The sequence below is a fragment of the Lynx rufus genome, unplaced genomic scaffold (assembly GCF_022079265.1).
Source record: "Lynx rufus isolate CCGP_SWC_20201006 ecotype Redwood Valley unplaced genomic scaffold, mLynRuf1.p SCAF_1, whole genome shotgun sequence".
Classification (NCBI taxonomy): domain Eukaryota; kingdom Metazoa; phylum Chordata; class Mammalia; order Carnivora; family Felidae; genus Lynx; species Lynx rufus.
The window spans coordinates 112,736,502-112,759,388 of record NW_025814823.1 but is presented as its reverse complement, the minus strand read 5'-3'; the positions used below and the strand labels follow the sequence as shown (position 1 = coordinate 112,759,388).

At 48.6% G+C, this 22,887-nt stretch overlaps 1 protein-coding gene across 1 annotated transcript in view; it reads left to right on the top strand.

Moving 5' to 3' along the window:
* The window catches only part of TRPC7 (transient receptor potential cation channel subfamily C member 7), a 131,239-nt gene extending 109,353 nt beyond the window's left edge, over window positions 1-21,886 (top strand). The window contains exons 7-11 of the mRNA XM_047097135.1: window positions 6,368-6,563; window positions 12,078-12,299; window positions 12,927-13,007; window positions 19,502-19,577; window positions 21,717-21,886. Coding sequence (XP_046953091.1) covers window positions 6,368-6,563; window positions 12,078-12,299; window positions 12,927-13,007; window positions 19,502-19,577; window positions 21,717-21,886 — 745 coding nt within the window. The remainder of the gene's footprint in view (window positions 1-6,367; window positions 6,564-12,077; window positions 12,300-12,926; window positions 13,008-19,501; window positions 19,578-21,716) is intronic.
* The last annotated feature ends 1,001 nt before the right edge of the window (window positions 21,887-22,887 follow it).

Below are 22,887 nucleotides of genomic sequence, written 5' to 3'. Positions count from 1 at the left end.
CACCCATGACAGAGCAGTGTGCAAATCAGTAGGCGCTGCCCTCATGGAGGTCACACTCCTCCATGGACGGGAAAAGAAGGACAAGAGGCAAAAAAAAAAAAAAAAAAAAAAAAAAATTTAAAAACTAAAACAGAGATAAAGAAGATCATTATAGAGTAAATGCGGAAGGCTAGGAAAGAAATATAAACACTGCACGCAAGAGTAAGCTAGGGAGGCCTCCTTCAACAAGGCCATCAGGCCCTGTCTGAGCCCCTGACAATCAAGTTTACAGCGTGATGCCTGAGGAGAATGAGGGGCGGCCACTGGCCACTCATAGAGAAGGGGGAAGGGCCTTCCAGGCTGAGGGAACACTGTGGCTGCAGTCAGGGAACCCACAGGGAGTCAGACTATGAGGGGCCTTGAGGCATCCTCAGTGACTGAATGGATCCTTTGAGGGAAAACCACTAAAGGGGAGGGGCAGGTTCCCACTGCTATTTTCAAAGGATTATGCGGACAGCTGATTGTAGGCTGTGCGAGACTCTCAGCCTGATGCTGGAGCCTAATGCAGTAAAGAAAGGAAGAAAAAACGCGTAATAACAAGATCAGTAACATTCATCGCATATTTGTTACCTGCCAGGCAGTATTTTAATGCGCTTCACAAAGCATTTGAATTAATTCATCTAATCCTCACAACAGCCCTATGAAGGAGAAACTGTAGAGTTTTCCCATTTTACAGCTAGAAAAACAGAGGCCCGGAAAGGCTGTTATTTGGCCAGAAGCTCACATTCAAAGTCAGGTTTGCCTGACTCAGAAACTGCTTCTGACTACCTCCCCAGAGCCCTACCTGTCCTGACAGTGGGGTCAGTGCTCCACATTCTATACTAGGGTCTGGAGTTCCAAGGGTGAAGAAGACACAGCTCTGCCCTCCAGGAGCAACCAGGCCCCCAGTATGAGTAAGTCCAGGCTGCACAGGGTTTGTGGACCCCCGTTCCCTGGCACTGATTCTGGGGCCAGCCTCGTCTATTTCTGGACACTCTAAATCAAACTTCTCATTTAGGACCCGGGATAAACCAAGAGGTAATTCAGGGACACAACCTTGCAGAACATGAGGGGCAAGGTTCAGACTTCCTTGGGTGTCTGCCTCTCTCCGCTCACCTTTGAGCCTGGCCCGGCAGCCCTGGGTCCCCACAACCGGGCATTAGAGAAACCCAGCGCTCGTGCAGGGTCTCTGTATACTCCAAGCTCTGTCATCCATCCTCCCAGCCTGGATGGCAGGCAAGCATCATCTCTACCTCAGCAGATCTCTAGCACAGGACCCGCTATTGTCTTCCCAACTTGAGAAGCAGCCTTTCGGGAGCTAGTCTCCTGCTTAATTTTAGCCTGCTATGTGCAGCTTTGGGTGGATAACCGAACTGAACTGTTTGGGGGAATGGGGGGGGAGGGGGTGCTGGGCAGAGTTCCACCGCCCGTGGGGAGGGCATCATGACATTCTGAAGAAGCGGCAATTTTCCTAACAATCTCCCCAAACCCTCGCCTTGTTGATCAGTTTGTTCTCTGAAACCCATACACAACCGCCTCTTCGGGCAACATGTTATTAAAGCCCCATTATCCAGGCGAGACAGACCTGGGAGAGAACTGATTACCATGCCCCGGCCTTCTGCCTGACAAATCAGTCCCAGCCTTCCCCCGACACACACCCCCGCACAGTGGGAGCAGGGGTGAATCACAGCCTATTCAACATCACTCACAGGCGCTTTTCCTCTGTTCCTTCATTAGGAGCACTTCTTATGCTAGGCTGGCCTATTGACTCAACTTTTCAGTCCCTTCCAATACAAGCCAAGAGTCAAATGCCACAAGACAGCCTGGGCTGGAGAAGTCAGAAAGAGGATTTGCATGAAATCAAGGGTTTGTGATGATCTTTGCAGGTAGGAAGGAAGATGGGCTTTTTCAGTGAGGTCAATAAGCACCTGAATTATTAGCTGCATTCAGCCCTGTGTGGCAGCACCGGAGGGGTTGGTGTGATGCCAGGTAAGGCCAGGCCAGCAGAGCACGCGTGCCTTCTACAGCCTTGCAGCATTCTGTCACCTAGCTGGGGTTGCTTTAGACTGGGACCTCCACAAGGACAGAAGCAAGGTCTGGGGTACACTGCCTGGCACACAGAGTTCAGTGCATATCTGGCAAATAAACAAACAAAAATAACAGCTACCATCTTTTGGACTTGCATTATGTACATTACATAAGGACGTTCGGTCAATCTTCACGGCAACTGAGTAATAGAGCACCTCCATGCCCTTTCACAGATGAGCAAAGCGAGACCCAGAGAGGTTTTGTAACATGCCCGGACTCACACAGCCAGTACCTGGTGGAGCTGGGATTTGAACCCAGCCACGCACCTCTGCTCTTACTTACTACCCCTCCAGCTATGTCTGTGAAGCTTCTTGTAATGGACACAGTTGAAGGAATCTGTGACAAACTCGGTAGACAGGCAGAGTGGTTTGGAACAGGATGTGGAACCGATGACCACTATCTCTGGGAGTAAGGAACCTCACATTTAGCCTTGAGACCAGCTGGTTGACACTAGGGGCTTTGTGTGAGACAAGTGGCTTCACGGTGATTATCAGCTAAGCCAGTTCCAAGACCCTATCTTCCTGAAAGACAGCCCCCAACCTCCACAGTGACTGGCCTTCTGCCCCATGCCCTAGGTCCCCTAGCTCCTGAAAATTGTGGCTAATAATTAATACATAACTCAGAGAGCATCATAACCTCATGAAACACTGAGGCCAGCTTCCGTGCCCACGCTCTTGACACTTGTAATATACTACTGGCTCCTTTCCAAGGCCAGCCTTCTGAGAATATATTATGGTAGGTTTCCAAGGTCAAAGTAACACAGCCTTTTCCCACTCGGGGAAATGAGGACACGTTTCATTTATTTCCTGCCACATATTAAACCAGAAGATGCCGCTAGCATAGCATTTCAAGTTAACTGTGAAGCTCTACTTACCATAAAAAGCATCAAGTTTTCATAGAAGTTTCTTTCCCCCCTTTTGCTTCCTGCAAGGATGTCTGCCATTTTTCTGTTGATTTATAAGATCTCTTTATATAAGAAAGACATCCAGTGTCTGTCACCGTATCACAGATAAAATTTCTTTTCTCACTTAGTCTTTTGCATTTCATTGTTCGTTATTATGCCTTTGTTGTATACATGTAAAGTTTTACGGGGTCAAATCTCCCCATCTTTCCCTATCTTCTGAAATGTCTCCCAGCCCAAGATTATATAAATAACAGTATTTTATTCTTTTTTTTTTTTATTTTGTCATTTTGTAACATTGACCTCTTCGATTGCATTCAGAATTTACTTATATGGCTTGAGCTATGGGTAAAATATTGTACTGACTACCATTTAGCTAATTGCACATAATTCAGCCCCTAAGGTCCCTCCTGAGAAACAACAAGAAAATTAATCTATTCAGTTAATCCAGTTCATGTCAAGAAGGGTAAGTACACAAGAAAGACCCAACAGATACCAAGGATGAATCTAGCCATTTTGGATTATTCGTGCTGATGGACCCAGCTTTTCCTAAAAGGAGGTCTTTGCTATGACAACCCATTTTTCCCCATAATAGGGGGACACAGGGCTAGGGACACTCCCTAAAGAGTTTATGAGAGATTGTTAAAAACGTATACTTTGGCTAAGACCCCTTCCTGCCCAGTCAGGTGCATATGTTAATGCGCTGGAGGGGGTCACTTTCATGCTGGGGTCATAGCCAAATTCCGATGCAGAGACTAATCTTTAAAATATAGAAATGAAACAGGTATGAAGATTGTCTGGAAGCCAGATAACCAAAAGTGTCAGCAGTCCAAGGGGGCAGGAGTAGAATCTGATGGAGGAGGAGCTGAGCCACGAATTGGATTTAGGGATCTGTAAATATTCTTTTACTAGAACACATACCGCTTAGCGGGCTAGCTCTGCCTCCTTCAGATTATTCTGTTACATAGAATGCCTAAGCGAAGGCATCAAGGATAAATCAGAGCTTAGTGGCAAAATTCATAGCAAGAAGCAAATGAGAAAAAAAAAAAATACATGCTGAATCTAGGCCAGTTTCCCTAATCAAAATTCAGAAGACTTTCCCTGAATGTTCTATAATTGCCTGCTTCATTTGTGTCAGCCAAAGGTTTGCGGGGTTTTCCGAGGTAAGCAATGGAAGATGAATTTCTGTAAAGCATCTCCCAGTTGCATATGTTATCCGTTTCTTAGGACGTTCATGGTAAGTGCACAAATCCTGGACCAATGCCTGCCTGCCCAGTCCCTTGCTGAGATAGTGTGCCCTCCGGTTTTCTGCTGATCCGATTAGGAAGGGAACAACTGTCAGAGAGATCACATTCTGCCGTCTCCTTCCAGTTTGGGATTTGGGGCTCATCCACGGGTTCTCTGCCACTGTTTCCTTCCACTAGGGTGATAGCCAAAAGCTTACCTCTTAATCGAAGGCAATACCTGCTTGGAATCATGCCCACACACTGAGTGCCATCTTTTCCACACAAAATGGATGCTTTATCTCACAGGAAGAATAACATCTTTCTCATAATAGCATCAGGAGCTGGGGCTCTAAAAGAATGGCCTGATACCCAGTCATTACTTCCAAACCCCTCACTAAATTCCTTCCTATTAAAAGTAAAATGAATTAAATATTCCAACCTCACAGTTTTCAAAGAAACCAGAAACAAGTGATGACAACAAAAACCCACTTCAATTTTCAGTTTTCAGACTCGGGGATGCATAGGGAATGAGTCAAACAGCTGGCTAGACGCACACATACACGTACGCCCACACGTACTCACACACAGGAGAGCTGAAAATTCATGCGAGTCAGAGCTGGATTTTTAGCCCAAGGGACAAACACTAGTATTTTTGTACATCTTGTCAAATAAATACCAGTCCTTAAGAAACACTGATATTTTTTTGAGATCTAGCTAATCCTGGCCACTGTGGGTGAGTGTTGAAAACCTGAAATGTTAAAGAGAAAAAAGAAAGTGCTTTCTCATCATGTACCTCAAAACTAGATGCACACCAGAAGAACTGCCTATAACCCTTCGGATGTTACCAGATGCACGGGTGTGTTCTAAACCACCCAACCCAAACCCAGCTTTCTCATTGGATTCTACGTTGTAAACCTCACGCGGGGACCTAGCCACGAAGTATGGACCGTGAAACATGCTTGGATCTGACTGTAAATGCTAGGGTATTCTCATAAGTTCATAGTCTCTAAAGAGTCAAAGATCAGTGTCCTAAAAGCCAGATCTTCCCCGCAGTGCCCTCCAAACACATGGAATGTCAACCCTGAGTGAGCTGTAGGGTGAGGCTTAGACAGTTGCCTGGTAAACGTGAATAATACGGACACACCAAACTTCCTATTCTCGTAACTCGACTCCAGTTGAGAGGATGTGAGCTATGTGGCTGGCCTCACTATCCAGAGCCAGGGGGTGGGAAAGCGTGGTAGTTAGAAGTACATGCTTTTGGAGACCTCAGATGTGCGTGGGCCTGCACCCCACCTTCCGGTAGGGCGCCACTGAGAAAGGGTAAGGCTCTGAGTGCCCGTGCTTCCATATGTAAATGGAGGTAGTAAGATGATCACGAGGCTTAAGTGAGCTGCTCTGTGACCAGTGCCAGGAACCATGATGCTGCCTCTAACAGTGGACACCATCCTTTCCCCCCCCCATTCACGTGGGGCTGGGAGGTCTGAGAAGAGACACTCAAGAGTAGATTTTAGGAAGAATGTGCTTTCTAAGGCTGATAGCGTATAAGAACAAACATGTGCCCTGGTGTTGAATTTTAAATGTTTAATTTTTTAATTTTTAAAAATTAATTTTAAATATTTAAATGTTTAATTAGGGGCCCCTGGGTGACTCAGTCGGTAAGGCATCCGACTTCAGCTCAGGTCATGATCTCACGGTTTGTGAGTTCCAGCCCCGCGTCGGGCTCTGGGCTGACAGCTCAGAGCCTGGAGCCTGCTTCGGATTCTGTGTCTCCCCCTCTCTCTGCCCCTCCCCTGCTCATGCTCTGTCTGTCTCTGTCTCTCAATAATAAATAAATGTTAAAAAATTTTTTTTAAATAACTTTAAAAAAATGTTTAATTACTTGCAAGATTAAAACGATACCATAGCCCAGAGTCCCAATAGATGGACTGAATGGAAAAGAAAGAGACTGCCCTTTATAATATTTTTGTCAAAGTCTTCTTAGAAATCTGAACCTACTATTATTTCAGAAGACCTGTCTCCACCAGCCAGCCCAGCCCCACTCCGGGATAACCACCAAAGTCTGGGTGACGGGAACGTTTGTGCAAAGAGTGTTAGCAGATGCAGAACTGCCTGAAGAGACTGTCTTTCATTACAGGGTTGAAGAAAGTTTTAAAACCTTATTTTGGTCCATCTTTGGCCTGTCTGAAGTCATCTCGGTGGTGCTGAAATACGACCACAAATTCATCGAGAACATCGGCTACGTTCTTTACGGCGTTTATAACGTCACCATGGTGGTCGTGCTGCTCAATATGCTAATAGCCATGATCAACAACTCGTATCAGGAAATTGAGGTAAGACCAGCTAAGTGAAACTGTCCTCTATCCTTTGGTTTAATTTGTGTGGCTGTTTGCCGCAGTGAGGGTAATGATATTAGAAGCCCGTGAGTTATGACATGTGAAGCCGAAACAGCAAATGACCAGCATTCTTCCCACGGGGCTCCAAGGAGCTCTTTCGATCAACCCGCCACGTGGCAGGGTGGCCACCACACATAAAGTGGCCCAACAAGGGTGGGAAGAATCAGGGTCTTGAAGCTTCCCTCTTTCACATGTCCCCTCAGGACAGCATGCAGGAGGCCCATGGCAAACTGGAATGACTGTATCTTTTAGCCAACACTCCCTCTGCCTCTCACATATTATTTATTAAATGCCTACTCTATGAAATGCCTGTGCTTAGGCACTGGTGACACAAAGACAACTAAGACAGTCCCTGCCCTCTAAGAACTCTGTCCTTTGAGAAAACCAGCTACATCAGTCAACAAAGTGCAGTGTCCTGGGCCCCGCACACCCAGAGAAGTCTTACCAGGTGCACGAGATCGGCAGCAGAGAAGCATCCAGAGATGATGCGTGAAGGCCATTCGAGGACTAATACAATTTTTCCAGATAGCTAAGGGAGTGCAGAGAATGTATCAGAGGGGGTGGCTTATCAAAATCTAAAAGGCACACACCGTAAGCTAGTGATTGCAGCCTTTTTGGGAAGAGCAAGAAGTTAAAAACAAACAAATGAGCATTAACAGGAATCTAGTGAAGTGGATTACGATGCATCTGAACAGCAGGATGCTGTGTGGCCTGTAGAAAGAACCAAAATGCTCTCCCTGTACGGACGGATGGGGAAAGACCTGCAAATTATAGCACTAAGTAAAAAAAAAAAAATCAAGTTGCAGGACAATGTTTGTGGTGCGCTTTCGCTGTGTGAGAAAGGAAGAAAAGGGGGTCCGTGCTCATTTGTAATTGGGCAAGCATTTGAAAAAGAAGCCTGTAAAAGTACCCAGACCAAGCATAGCGGGGGGGGGGGGGGGGGGGGGGATGCCTGCTGAGAGGCGGTAGCTGGGGGGCAGAAATCTTATTATTGTTTTACTTACTATAACGTAAAATAAATAAGCTAAAAATTAATGAAACACACTAACCTCTTTTGAATTGACTCAACAATTCCAGTTCGAGGAATAGATCCACGCAGAAATACGATTTTAATAGATGTTTTCACTGGAGGGAAAACGTGGAGATAGCCCATCAACATCAGAGCGTTTCAATAACCTCTGATACAGTATAGACTTCAGAACACTGTATATAAAGGAGAAAAACTTGTTTGTGCTGACAAGACAAAATCTCTGTGATATTGTTAAGTGGGGAAAAAGCGCAAGTTGTAGAAAAATACAGGATTGGAAAATCTTATCTACATAACAATACGAATGCATATGAAGAAAGAGAGGGCATCTCTGCCCCTCCTCTGCTCACGCTCTGTCTCTCTCTCAAAAATAAACATTAAAAAAAAAGAAGAAAGAGAGAAAGAAAGAGCAGAGAAAGGTAGAGAAAAAGCACACTCTTGACCCAGGGCATCCTCTGGGGAAAGCAAGAAAAGGAGAGAGATTGGAAGGGGACTGTCACATCTGCCTGGTATATGCCTGTGTACTCAAGCCTTGTATAAGACAAGTATTAGTGTATTTCTCACACAGAAAATAATTAAAGACCTCCATGCATTCGTTTGCTAGGCTGCCACAATAAAATACCACAGACTGAGGGGGTGAAACACAGAAACGATTTCTTCACAGTTCTAGAGGTTCAAAGTCCAAGAACAAGATGTTGGCAGAGTTGGTTTTTTCCAAGGCCTCTCTCCTCAGCTTGCAGAGCGCTGCCTGCTCCTGGTGTTTTCAAAGGGCCATTCCTGTCTGTGTAAGCATCCCTGGTAACTCTACCACTACCACTCCTTAGGAAGACACCAGCCATGTTAGATCAGGACCCGCCCTAGCAATGTCATTGAACCTTACTCACCTCTGTAAAAGCCCTGTCTCCAAATCGAGGCACATTCTAAGGCACTGGGGTTAGGGCTTTAACATATGAATTTTAGCGGACACATTTGGCTCATAACACCCCGCCACACACACACACACACACAGTCCAAAACAGTATTCTGAACAGTAGGAACATGTGCCAAGGAGGGAAGGGTGAAACAATGTGGTATTTTGGGTCTACAGGAGGGCAGGCTGTGCAAGGAGAAGAAGGAAGAGGTAAGAGGAAGAGGTGAGCCAGCATGAAGCCTAGTCTCTTCCCCACTCCCCCCGCTGCCACCCACAGGAAAATGCAACACTATATCCCTGGACAAACACCTTTTTTTAATGGTGTACATATTTGGTCTCTTACGTGGATGAGCTGTTGCTAACCAGCCCCCACCCCCACCCTTCTGGGCCTCAGTTTCCCCATATGTAAGAGAAACCACATGGCACCTAGAGAACGTGCAGACCTCTGTACCACTCACCCTGGGCATTGTACTCCATCCTAACAAGCACGCCATGCTTTGGTCCAAACGAATGTGGCACGTAAATCACTGTGGCTCAGTGTGGAGAGACGCCCACTAGTTGGGGGCGGGGTGGGCAGAGCCATGATGTCACGTGGGCTTGTCACGTCCAGTTACCCCAGCACCGCATTGCATCACGGTTCACTGCAGCCCACACCTCCCCTCGGGGCTCTGTGCTCCTTCTCAGGGGAGAGCGCTTGTGCCCTCCCAGCCTGCCGGTGGTGCGTGGACAAGGACCCTGAGACACAGAACGAGGTCACTAGATGCTGCCCAGTGTTCATGGTCACACTCAACTTTGATGAGGTATAAATTTGTGAATCCTTCCACAAGAACGCTTATTTACTCGGTCAACAGATCTCGAACACCTACTCTCCAAATCCGCGGACCCGCCTGCCTCTACACCTGCCATGCCCCCACCTGCCCTCCCGTGGCTGAGAGAGAGGCCTTCTCCATCCGAGCTGCCCCGCCTGCGTGCGCTAGCTCCCTGCCCTCTCTCTTGCCTCCTCAGGGGCCACCAATGCACTCATCCCTGCTCCGCGCATATCTTCGCCCTTCCTGTCAGCATTTAAATGAGACTCTGGATCTTAAAAAAAAAAAAAAGTAACAAAAAAAATCCTCCCTCCATCCTGCTTTCCAGCTCTTTCTCTCCTGCTCTTTCCTGGCAACTTTCTCAGAAAAGCTGTTTACACTCCTCATGCCTTCTCTACTCATTAACTCCCACTCTTCTCCACCCCCACCCAACGCACACCCGACTTGGTAGAGAACTACTCACCCCCTGGAGCCCAGCTCCAATACCAGCCATCAGGCAGCCTCCCCGACCCCGGGGCCGGTTCTGGAGCCCTACACGCAGCAACCGTTGCATTTGAGCCCTTAGCACAACTCCAGGAGAAAGACCAGGGGATGAGTAATTCAACATAATCATGTCATGGGCCAGAGCACGTAATCCACGACGGCACGGAAGGACTGTCAACCCCAGTGCATACCTAGTCTGGCCACATAGCAGGTACTCGACACGTGTCTGCTGAACGACTCAAGGCTAAACACTAGGCACTGTGTTAAGCTATGGGAATAAAAATAATACTTCCTGAGGGCGTGCTAATATCGGACACTAAGCGGTCCTCATGTGTGACCTCAGGTAACTCTCACAATGACCTACGAGGTAAGCATCTTTATCCCCATTTTACAGATGAGGAAACGGAGGCCCAGAGCAGCCATGCCACCATGGCTGCAGAGCTAGGGAGGAACAGAGGCATGACTGGAACCCAGGCAGGCTCCAGACCCTTTGCTGTCGCCGTGATACCAACTTTCCTCTCAAGCCAGGTGTCCTGTCACATCTCTCTGTCGTATAGCAGAGGCCGGGAGCAAGCCCTGGCCTCACGAAACTTCCAGTCTAAAAGACTCCAATATGATGTGTCCCATAGACCAGGCCAGCTGCTGATGGGTTCTCAGCCAAAGCAAACAAAATGGCCAAGCCTGCAGGTGATAGCCTTAAGCACATGGTACCTCCTGGAAGCCTCATGTGGGCCCCTGCTAGGCTCACCGTCCTGAGAAGTATAGCGAGCGTCTATGTGGAGAGGAACCCACCCCTCACGGAGCACATACTCGATGCCAATCTCAGGGCTACGTGAGGGAGGTGGCATTATCTCCCTCTACTGACGGAGCTCTTGCTGAGGTCCTACAGCTAGTATGGGCTTGTGGGCCCAGGTCCATGTGACTCCAAATTCCATGCCTCTTTCCTACTCTCGGACTGCCCCACTAGGACAGAGACCCAAAGAGCCTGCCTATAAAATACAATAAAAATAAATAGATAAATAAATGAAAACACCTGCTACCTCTTGGAGGGCCCACTCAGCATTCCGGGATTGACACCAAGTCAGAATCGATCTGGGGGTCAAAACTACCTCCACCACCAGACAGCACGGCCGGACTGCCTCCTGCTAACTCCAGTCAGGTCTGTTTCTCTTGAATTACATATGCAGAATCTCTCAACATCCTCTGTGGCAGCACTTCGACCGGTAAGCCATATGGTTTCTAGTAAGTACACAGCGGTACAATACAACATGGGAGATGGTCACCACCCGTGTCTGCTGAGTACTTGAAACGTGGCTGGTCCAAATTGGCATGTGCTATAAGTACAAAATATACAATGATTGCAAAGACTCAGTATGAAATAAAAATGTGCACTACCTCAATAAGAATTTTTATAATGATTACCTGCTGAAGGGGTTACATTTTGGATCTGCCGGATCAAATAAAATGTATTGCTGAAATTAATTTCACCTGTTCCATTTTACTTTTTACAATGTGCCTACTAGAAAATTTAAATTTAATTAGGTGGTTCACCTTCGTGGCTCAGTATTATATTTCCACTGGGCAGCAATGCTCCAAAATATTAATACCTTGATGCTGTGGTGGACTGTGAATCCAGCAGAGCTCTAAATGTTAATGGATAATGAGATTGAGTGGCAGTGAGAAAAGTTCTCTGGTTAGTGGCAAGTTGGAGAATGTTTGTGAAAATTCCCAGTGGAGAGTCAAGGAGGTGTGAAGAGGCTGAGGTTTTCAGCACTAAGTCCTGAGGAGTTAGGCAGAGATTGTTAGGAATAACTAATTTCACATGGTTTTAGCAAGAGCAAATGCCCCATCTTGTGTCTTTGTAAAGAAGGAGAACATCCACAGATATATCAGTCAGAGTCCTGTTTAGAAATCTGCCGTCACCAGTTCATGAGATCAAGCCCCACATCGGGCTCTGTGCTGACAGTGGGGAGCCTGCTTGGGATTCTCTCCCTCTGTCTCAAAATAAATAAACTTGAAAGACAGAAACAGAAAGGAAAGGAAGGGAAGAAGAAAAGGAATAAAGAGAGAGAGAGAGAAAGAAGAGAGAAAGAGAAAGAAAGGGAAGAAGGAAAGGAAGAAAGGAATCTGCTGTCATAATGTGTAGACTGCATCCCCACTCGTCACACTGAACTCTGATGTGAAATCGTGCCCTTTGATGTCGTGTCGTTTCCCTCGTCCCACAGGAGGACGCAGATGTGGAGTGGAAATTTGCCAGGGCAAAGCTCTGGCTGTCTTACTTTGATGAAGGAAGAACTCTACCTGCTCCTTTCAATCTTGTGCCAAGTCCTAAATCATTTTATTATCTCATAATGAGAATCAAGATGTGCCTCATAAAACTCTGCAAATCTAAGGCCAAAAGCTGTGAAAATGACCTTGAAATGGGCATGCTGAATTCCAAATTCAGGGTAGGTAGCGCGGGGTTTATGGGGCAAGAGAAGGTCGCAGGAGGGGGAGGCGGAAGGTGTGTGTGCTTGATCCGCGCAGGTGCCCCTGAGATGAGGGAAGTCAGAGAGGGGCCCGCGCTGTTCAGAACAGGCTGGCACAGCAGCACAGAGAATGCCCGTGGCGGCTGCCCTTCTCCCCACAGCGCCCTGCAGATGTGCCCCGCAGGGGCTGAGCAAGCTGCCTTGCTGAGCCGTGCCCCCACAGAGGGAGCGCCTTAGAGGGTCCCAGGGAGCAACAGCTCTTCCCAGAAATGGGAAGAGAATGATCCCTGGAAGAAAGCTTCCCTGCCATTATCTCCCCCTCCTGGAGACTCTCAATGTTTATTAGCATATTAAAATCTCTGAGAAATCCCCGAGCAAAGACACCCCCTGCGGCTTTAACTCAGTGCTTCCCAAAGTTGACCAAACTATATTCCGTAAGGTGTTGTCATCCTACAGAACTCAAGTCCCAAGAACAGTGTTCCAGGCATATCAGCTTCTTTTTAGACACAGCCTCATATATGGGTGTCATATGTGTTATTTGAACATATGTGTGTATGTATTATTTATTATGCATTTGTTCTTTCTTCTCCCCCCCCACCCCCCCAGAAGACTCGCTACCAGGCTGGCACAAGGAATTCTGAAAACCTAACAGCAAATAACAGTTTCAGCAAGCCCACCAGATACCAGGTAACCACACCTCTCCCAGGTACGGGGAGAAATGGACCCATCCAGACATGGATTTAGCGACATGGCTGTCAGCCCCCCAGAACACAGCTTCATTTCTCCCTTCATTCAGCAAATATGCATTTGAGTGGCAGCTCCATGAGAGGCACTGCGCTACTCACTGGGGACGAGGACAAGGCTCCTATCATAGCGGCACTTCCAGCCCAGTGAGGGACAGACACAAGGAACAAGCAAACACACAAGTAAATATGTAACTTCAATTTGATAAAAGTAGAAAGAAGAAAACAATCTGGTGCGAAAACAGAGGGAAAAAAAAGGGAGCCCCTGCTTTGGTGTAGTTATCAGAGGAGGCATCTTCAAGGACAGGACACTTAGCTAAGACCTCATAGTTAAGGAGGCAGGCATGGGGGGCCTCCCAAGCACAGGAAAGGCATCAGCAAAAGCCAGAGGGGGAGACGCAGGCGCCTGGGTGGCTCAGACGGTTAAGCGTCCAATGCTTGCTTTCAGCTCAGTTCGTGATCTCACGATTCAAGGGTTCGAGCCCTGCATTGGGCTCTGTGCTTGCAGCACAGAGCCTGGAATTCTCCCTCTCCTCTTTCTGCCCCTCTCCCACTTGCTCGCTCTCTCTTGAAATAAACAAAAATAAACTTAAAAAAAAAAAAAAAAAAGCCAGAGGAGAGAAGCTTGGCAAGTCCAGAGCAGCTGGAGCTCAGCAGGCAGGGGCCAGTCATCCAGGTGCAAGGGAGGGGGGCTTGGACTGGCTGTGAGTAGGGTGATGGAGGAAAGTAGACAGATTCAGTCTATGTTCCGGACATATAGGCAATGGGACCTGAAGCGTATCTGCAGGGATGGGGGGTATCCCGCGTGACTCCCAGCCATCTGTCTTAAGCAACCAGGTGGACACAGGGGCCACCTGACCTAAGACCACCAGCCTGCCCAAGTCTGTTCTCATACATAAACCTTGGAAGATTTTGTATGCTTGCAACCCTTTGCACCGCTTTTGGAAATTAACGCCACATCTCTGTATCTGTTTGAATCAGCCCATGAGCCAGTGATAAATGCTAACTACAGGTTATTGATTATAAAAGTACAGGCCATTCTTTTCCTGTCCTCCCCTTCTCAGAGATCAGCAGTTTTACCCATGCTGATCAGTTCTTATCAGAGGTAAATTTGACACTGTCCTGAGCATTCCCGGGGCCGAGGAGCTATGTCCCTGGCCCACCATCCCAGAGGGAGTAATTAGACTTCGACATAGCATCTTCCAGCCACAGATCTCTAATTGTATCTCCACCCATATTTCAGAGCCAGCTGTGCAGGTAGGAGGATTTAAGGGCACAATTAAGAAATGGTTCATCCTTCAAAGTACTGACAGTTTTATGAGATGACACGGGCTAAAAACTGGAAATGGGCAAATCTTATATTTAATCGTGTACAAAATTGGGCCTGACCAGTTTGATCTGCTTTGAGTTATTTTACGGGACCAACCCTTTGGTCAGTGGGAGGATTTTTATTTCCCAGCTTCTCAGAGAAAAGTATAGATTATCTGTGCCCCAAAAGAGATAGAAAACCCTAATGGGTTAGGGTTAAATCTCTGATGGGTTTCAGGCAGAATCAGCTGCAGAGATAAAGGAAGACTGATTACTTGGTGAGACGTCCTGTACCCAGAATGAATCCTTTATGAGCAAGACTGTTTTCAAAAGCAGCCTCAGAGAGATCTCGTTCCCGTCTTCCCTCATCACTGGCTGAGTCCCTGCTGCTTTCAATGTCCCCAAGAGCTTCCTGCTCGGGATTACAGAGATTGGTGGTATTCAGCTTTGGGCTACTGATGACCTTGGACAGCTTGCTCATCCTGTATTTTGTGAATCCACCAAGAAAAGCCCGGGGCTACTTATTCAAACAGTTTTCACAGAAAAGAAGAAAGGAAAACCAGGGCCAGTGAGCATCAGAGGGACGGGGCTGGGAGGCAAGTAAAGGGGAAGAGAGAGCACTTTGCATTTGCACATGCACCCTTTGCTCAGCCCTGCAAGGTGCAGTCGGGTCACCTTCCTGAGCCATCATCTGCTCAGACAGGAGGAGTGAAGCAAGACACGGCATGAAGGATACAGGGGCAGAGGCCAGACACTAGCCTGGGTGTAATCTCACCATATGCTGGTGAGAGAGGCAGTATCTCTAAACCCATTTATCAGATTAGACAACTAAGGCTCAGTGGTAAAGGTCCCACAGCTAGGTGAACTATGTGACTCACAATGGCACCCCTCCGTTACTACATCACGCTTCCTAGGTGCCCAGGCCTTGCTGAGAACCTGTCCCGCCTGCCAGCAGCCATCTGTGGAGGGGTGAAAGGGAGGAGGCAAGGTAGAGGAGGAGGTTCTCTCATAAAAGATTGGGGCAAGGGTCTGACAAAGCCTCTTTTGTGTTCTTGGGCCCGCTGGTAGACTTCCAAGTTGCACTGCTTTCTTCCCAAAGCAACTGCCAAAGGTGCAGAGATCAGAAGGAGCCCAAGTACACTTCCTCTTTCTTACCGTCCCAGCCGCACCCAGAGCAGGCACCTTGCTGAGGACGTGTGCTGTCCGTGTCTTACACGGTCATGGTTCAGAGTCATTCTGTAGCATTCCCAATAAGACAAAAGCCCCGTCGTTCATACACATGGGGTTTTTAAACTCACTGCCTTTGTGTCTCTTCAGCAGATCCACTTGAGTGTTCAAACTTAGTCCTTGAGGTGTTTCCATTAAGCGTGTCAATCCCTCGACTTCTGGGGGGTTCTCTGTTGTAGGGAAGGCAGAGGCTCACTGTGCTGTAACTTAGGCATCCAGGCTTCTGATTGCTAGACTAGTCCCTTGCTTTTGCAATGTTTCGTTTTGGTTTTTCTCCCATCTGGGCTCCTATGGAACTAAACAGTGACACAAAACCAAGATACTGGCGAGGGGGTCAGAGTGTGCCTCCTGCCAAAGTGACTCTGTGACCCGTAACACCATCCAGGGTGTCTGTTTGCTGGGGCGTGTGCAGACACAGACTCTCACACTCTGAGAGGTATATTTCCATCACGGGCAAAGCAAACAAGCCGCATCCCAAATGAACCGCAGAATCCAGGCGCAGTCTGTAAGTCAAGCAAACCCCAGCGTTTGTGATGCAAGCCCTTCCCCAAACCAGTGGGGATTCCTCTTGTCCATGTTCTGGGTCCTCTTCTAAATCCCGCTTTAATAACTGACATGTCCTAGGATCCATTTTGCCCCTCTCTTCCAAGTGTCCCTCGATTTCTCTTTTCCTGGGTGGCACCACTGCTTCCTCCTGGATTCTGCTTCATGTACCATCTTCGACGTACCGTATATGTGCCCTTCGTTTACATCTTTAACTGCCCTGGCTGTGCTGTGCAGAGACATGTCTCTTCTGCAGAAAGGCTTTCTGTTTCCCCAGCACCAGCAGCATGGAGAGGCCATTTGGGCCCCAGGAATGTGGGGGGAGGGGGGGCGGAGAACTGTGTGGCTCCTTCCCTGGATGTGGGTCTCCGTGTCATAACCCTTCTGACCTACTGTCCATCTCCTTCGCATCCCCTCAAGTGTCATGGCACTACATATACTCATCCCCAGCACTTGCTAAGGGCAGGAGGGCAAGGTGGGCAGAGTCATCACTGACCGGGACTCATTAACTTGGGCAAAGTTTATTATCTTCTTGAAGTGAAAGAACTCTGCGAAAGAGAGCAAGGAGACATCTCAAACCCCACAGCAAAGGAACATTCTTTTTCCCCCTACACAGCGAAGGAGGGGAGACTTTTGGTGTCCATCTTCCCTGAAAACAGATCTCCTCTGTAGCATCCGCGTTACATAGATGGGCACCTTCTAACCACTTTGGCGTTTCTGGGGATAAGCCTGGCATGTCATTCCTGCATACCCCAGGCTGTCTAACAGGTACACCCCAAAGGGGAAACCAGGTGCTTATCCGGACACAGGGTCTAAGCAGTTGCTCAGCAGGTCATACTGTTCTCCTTTTGGGTACCTGTCACTCCTGAGTGTGCAGTGGGGGTGGGAGGAAGGTTAAAGGGTCCCCGCCTGTCTGCAATGTTCAAGAGATTCTGCTTCCATATTAAGCCTCTGTAATCCTGATGCGTGGTGAGAGGCTTAATAACAAGCATTTGCTTCTCTCCCCTTGGAGCCACAGATGTGCAAACCTTAGGTCATTATGCAGGCCAGCGATCAACAGTGGGCCATGAGCGTTCATGACAATGACATACCGATGACCTTCTTCCCCAGGGGCAGCAATATTTTTCATTCAAATATCCCAAGGGGTAACAACTGAACGAAGCCATCAGTCCTCCAAAATCTAGCTGAGGCTTCCTCCTGCCTAGAACACTGTTGTTTTAAAGATCAAATGGGTACCTGAAAGCAGCCCAAACCCCCACCGACCAGTGGGAGCCAGTTTCCTGCATCTCATCCCCCAAAGCGTCATGCACGTAACCTTTTCCTGAAGGGTAGAAGAAGGCCCAGCTTTGGTTTCCATTTTGGTTGAATCTCGCCTCTGGGCTGTATGACCCAGGAGAAGTCCCCTGGCTCCACAAGCCTTGGTGTCCTCATCTATGAATGGAGACAACCTCTCCGATCTCACTGGGTTTCTGGGAGGATTCAGCAGGGCCATTTTGTCAAGGAGGCTAAGGGGACTCCTGGTCTGTAGGAGATACTCACTACGTCTGTTTCTTTGTTTCTTTTTCACCCCTTCCTTCTCCCCTCCTCTCAGAGGGCCACTCCACAGTGAAGGGGGGCTTGTGAGCAGTGTCTCACCTACTGAAAGCAAATGGAGTTGGAGGGGCACATTGTGTATTAATAACAAACATACCATGGAATCTTTTCAGCTAATGGGTTGAGTTGTGCTGTACTAAAACACAGCGTGCACCCTAAGCCAGGAAGACGGTCATCACTGCCGTGGCTGTGAAAAGACTCCACTCAGCACATCATGAGAAAGAGAACTCTCCACCTCCAGTCTCGGGCTTATGCTTTTTCCCTCTTACGTACAAAACTTCTTCAATTGATGAATCCAGAAACCAAAGAACCCTTAATTCTTGAGGTTTTCCTTAAAATAGAAACAAACTTTAACTAGATCCCCTGGCCCTGCCTCAGCCTGAACATTTGCAGAAAACTTCTGAATCCTGTGTTCAGTATGAATTTTACACACTTGGGTATCTGCTTTTTGGGGTTTTGTGCTTTTCCCCACGAGGACCGGCTCGGGATAAAGATGGTTTTGTTTTGGCTTTACGATTCCAAGTGAAAAGAACCTTACTGAGTCCCAGAAAAGGCATAGATATTCTTAATAACTTGGGCAACCTGCCTTACTGACTAGGAGAATGTCAAGGAGAAATCTAGCCTAGCAGCCTGACCACTAGCATGGCAAGACCCAGGGCTCTCTGACAGAGGGCAGCATGAAGGCAACTTGCTCATTCACTGTTCGGCAAGAAATAAGGTCACTACTCAAACTGAAGAGTCAAGTGGACCACCAGCCCGAGGGCTGAGGACAGGCAACACTGGCTTGCAGGTATCTCAGGGAGAGAACTTAGCAACCTGCCTGATGACACACAGCACAGCTAGGGACAGAATTCAGGTCCCTTCCATCTAGAAAAACGCTGCCTCTCTCCCCTGAGTCCTCAGGTCTGAGCAGGTGAGCTAGTCACAGGCACAGATGAGCCAGGAACAGGGACTCCCTCCATCTCTGCCAGCTGCTCAGCTCGTGCAAGATTCAGAAGTCTCAGCTACCAGAGTATTTCTAAATCCTGCGATCTCCCAGGAAGCCTCCAACGACTAGCTGGCAAAATCCAAAGTTCACCTCCTGGAGTCTTTCTCACACTTGGCTCTATTCTGGGTGTCTCTTGAGTGTTTACTCATACCTCCTCATTTGCTTAAAGAACCAATATCTGCATAATGCATGACAGCTGAGGGCGCAAACCATCTCCCCCAGCGTGACCGGCGGCCCAGCGTCAGGCATGTGGCATCTCAGGAAGTGGTGTTTTGGCAAAACCTCCCGAGGCCCGGCTGTGTCTGTTGCTGCCTCTGGTCGGAATTTTCCAAGGTGCAGTGGACTTGTCCAACCTGGTCCTGACTCTAAGCCCTGAGGAGAGGACATGACTGGCTAAGGTCACAAAAAAGATGAGGGTAGAGTTGGGCTTAGGACCCTCAAGCAGCACCTATGCATTTTAGATGGCGCTCCCTCCCCCTCCCCCTCCCATTCTCCCTCTCTGTCTCTCTCTCTCTCTCTCCTTGGCTTGGCCTGCCACCACTAAGTGTCCTGTTCTTACACCCCAGGGTCAGGATCATGCTATGGGGAGAGGTTAAACAGAGTCAAGCCTGGGTTCCACCAACAGGCAAGGCACCCTCAGAAGAGAGACACCAGGTGCAGGAGGACTCCCGGCCACGGACCGGGCACTCTGCAGAAAAGAGGAGCCACAAATACACCAGGCAGGCTGCTTCTGTCCTTGGCCGGGCTTGTTTGACCCTTTCCTTGTGTTCACATTTCAGAAAATCATGAAACGGCTCATTAAAAGATACGTCCTGAAGGCCCAGGTGGATAGAGAAAACGACGAAGTCAATGAAGGTAAGCGAATGGATTGGTTTCCTACAGGCTGTCAGTGGGACGGGGCCTCACCAGGCTAAAGTCAAGGTGTCATCTGCAGGGCTGTGTGCTTGTCTGAAGGCCCTGGCGAGGCCTGGCTCGTTCGGGTGTGGGCAGAAGGAGCTTCCAGGCAGCCGTGGGGCGGAGGTCTCTGTTCCCTGGCTGCTGTTGGCTGAGGCCACGCCTGACTGCATACAGCCGCCTCATCTCAGAACCAACCCCCCCGGGTACTGAGCCCCTTCTCCAGCTGCCATGTTCCTTCCGCTTCTGTCATCCTGCCTCTTTGACCCTCTCTTCTGTCTTCCCCTTCCACTTTTAAAGACTCACAATTAGACTGGATAATCCAAAATAATCTCCCGATGTAAAGTTGGGTGATGAGTAACCTTAATTACACTTGTGACCCCGGCTCCCTTTTGCCATATAAAGTTATCACACACAGTCTGGACACCAGGGATTAGGACCTGGCCACCTTTTGTGGGGGAGGGGGTTGGTAATAATTCTGCCTCCCACCTCGTGTCCCATGAGTTCCAAAATGGCCCAGAATTCCTCATTCTGTGAGCGCACATACAGAGAGCTGCAAGCGGCCTGCCCACCGCTTTCAGAACCTGCCACCACCCTGTCTCACTTCCAGGCTCTCAGAATCTGACAACTAGCAGTGTTGCTCGAAGTATCCCCCAACTCAGATCACTTGTTAACATCACAGATCCCAGAACCCACCCAGGCCTAATGCATGGGCATCTCTGGTGGGGGGCGGGGGGTGAGGGGAAGGGGGGTGCTTGCAGGGCAGGGGGGGGTTGCATTTTGATAAAAGCACCAGGTCATTCTGATGCACACTGAAGTTTGCAGACTACATCATATTCACTGTTTGGGTTATTTTCCAGTCCATTTAATGCAGTTACTCTTAAATGAAAAGCAAACTACCTTAAACCAGGTAATTAATCTTCATGAGACACACAGGACAGATCTTCTCCCTAGAAGCAGCCTCCTCCATGAACAAAGGCATGAACAAAGGCTCACCCTCCCTTGGGCCACGGGGGCTACCCAAAGAGCCTGGTCATGAAGTAACCCTCTGCTTCATCCTGAGGCCATCCAGCATGCAGCCTGAAGATCAACAGTGGCTGAACTCATTCCTGGGCTGACACTGCTTAGGGGCTGAGCGGGAGCCCAACCAGCCGCCCCTACGTATGGGTCTGAAACGTAAAACGGCCAGCCTGGCAGCCAGCTGTGATTGACAGGAATGTAACTGATTATACAGGTTGGGGCTGCCAAACGTCAGGCCACTGGGGTTGTACCGTGCAGCTGGGGCTCCAGTAAAGCACCCGACATAAAGGAACTAGGGGACGTATGCATTTGTCAAAAGTGGCCAAACTGTACCTTTAAAATCTTTGCCTTTTCCGTATACAACACGTGAGGAGAAAAGAGATAGGAATATCAGAAAAGAACATTTGAGCCCTCCTAACTACAAGAGTTCCACAGCCTAAGCCCAGGGGGGTTTCGGCCCACGTGGTTCACTGTGGAAATGAGTGCAAGTTCCCACCTGGTGGTCCCTTGCAATGGAAGGAGGAGGAGGCCTCTGCCAGGTGGTACCGCCTGCATGGTGCAGGGGACCCTGCCCCTGTCCCTGTCCCTGTCCCTGTCCGGCTCCATGGCCACATGCACTGTGCTGAGCCATTCCCTTCACGCTGGGGAATTTCTCCTCTCTGCAGATAAAGACAGAACAAAACATGGAACATCGTGGAAACGACTGTCCCAGTGAAGGAGGGTGTTGCTCAGAGTCTTGAAATCTGCCTTTAATGGCTCCAAGGCCAACATTCTAACAATCATGATGTGAAATAGGTGCCAGAATAGGAATTCACAACCTGACCTTGACTCCTCTGTCTACCTGAAACCCTTAACAAAGACCTTGACCAGGAATGGGAAGAAGAAGGTTTTAAATGGACGGACGTGTCCTTCAGTGGTAGGAGCTGGGTGTTACTTAGATCCAAACACAACCCCCATGCCCTCACCTCTGCCCTTAGTGGGCAACCTGAAATTACACTGGAAAGATGCATGCCCCAAACTGATGTGGAAGGCGCCCCTTCAGCCTGCTGGTGCTGACCAAAATCTCATCTGTCCTTGCAGGTGAACTGAAGGAAATCAAGCAAGATATCTCCAGCCTGCGCTATGAGCTTCTGGAAGAGAAGTCTCAAGCTACCGGTGAGCTGGCAGACCTGATCCAACAGCTCAGTGAGAAATTTGGAAAGAATTTAAACAAAGACCACCTGCGGGTAAACAAGGGCAAAGACATTTAGCAGCCTGCATTGGCATCTGTGACTTCTACCAGCATTCCCAGGCCAGGATGGATTTCCTAGCCACCAGCCCTGGCGGGGAAGGGTCCTGGGCCCACTCCTCTAGGACACTAAGGGGACCCATTGGCTCTGTCCTGAGCAGAGTCGCTGCCATGTGCAGTATAGTAGCCTGCCTTGACCCAGAACTGTTGTGAATCTAGGCTGTTGGGTGAGAAAGGCCAGCACAGGAGGAGGAGAAGGAAATGCTCCCTGACACGTGAGACCTTTGGTCCAGTCACAGTGACGCATGTCCCTGTGGCCAGCGCAGGAAGAGGCCTTCTTGGATGCACACACATGCCCTCCCACCGCACACGGACCACATCTCTGTCTGTGTCCCAGGAAGACAAACCACCTCATCCCATGCACCCCTTCTCACTCCCTCTCCACCACCTAATCACATCCAAACAGAACCGGGAGGTGACCTGTGATCTATTCTTAAGTGCCAGACGAGAACACAGATAGCCTAATAGCAAAATAGTTCTATTTGTTTATAAAAAAAAAAAATTAAAAATCCTAAATCAAAAATTGTACTGTAGGTAGCACTGTTTAGAGAACAACAACAAAATCCAAATGATGTATTTTTACCTTTATTATCTTGTATTTACTATTTTTACCTAAAATGGAAAGAAATAAAATTACCTCATAATAGCCTGTGGAGCCTCTGTCAATGTGCCGCCCTCCTGCCATCCTGTGGTCTGTCTGGAGGTGGCCTTGGAAGCCCATGGGTCAGCACTTCTCTGGGAGGAGAACGGGGCAGGTGTGGAGAGGGAAGGGACCAATGCCCTAAGATCATGCAGCGAGAACGCCTACCTTCTAGCCCTCCTCCTATCCCCAGACCTACTGACCCCAACTTGACCAATGTCAGGAAGGAGGTAAAGAGAACGGTGAGGGAAGTGAAACATTTCCTCCCACCCACCTCTCACCCTCTTTCCCTGTGTGGGAGGAGAAGGGGTGCCTGACCCCGC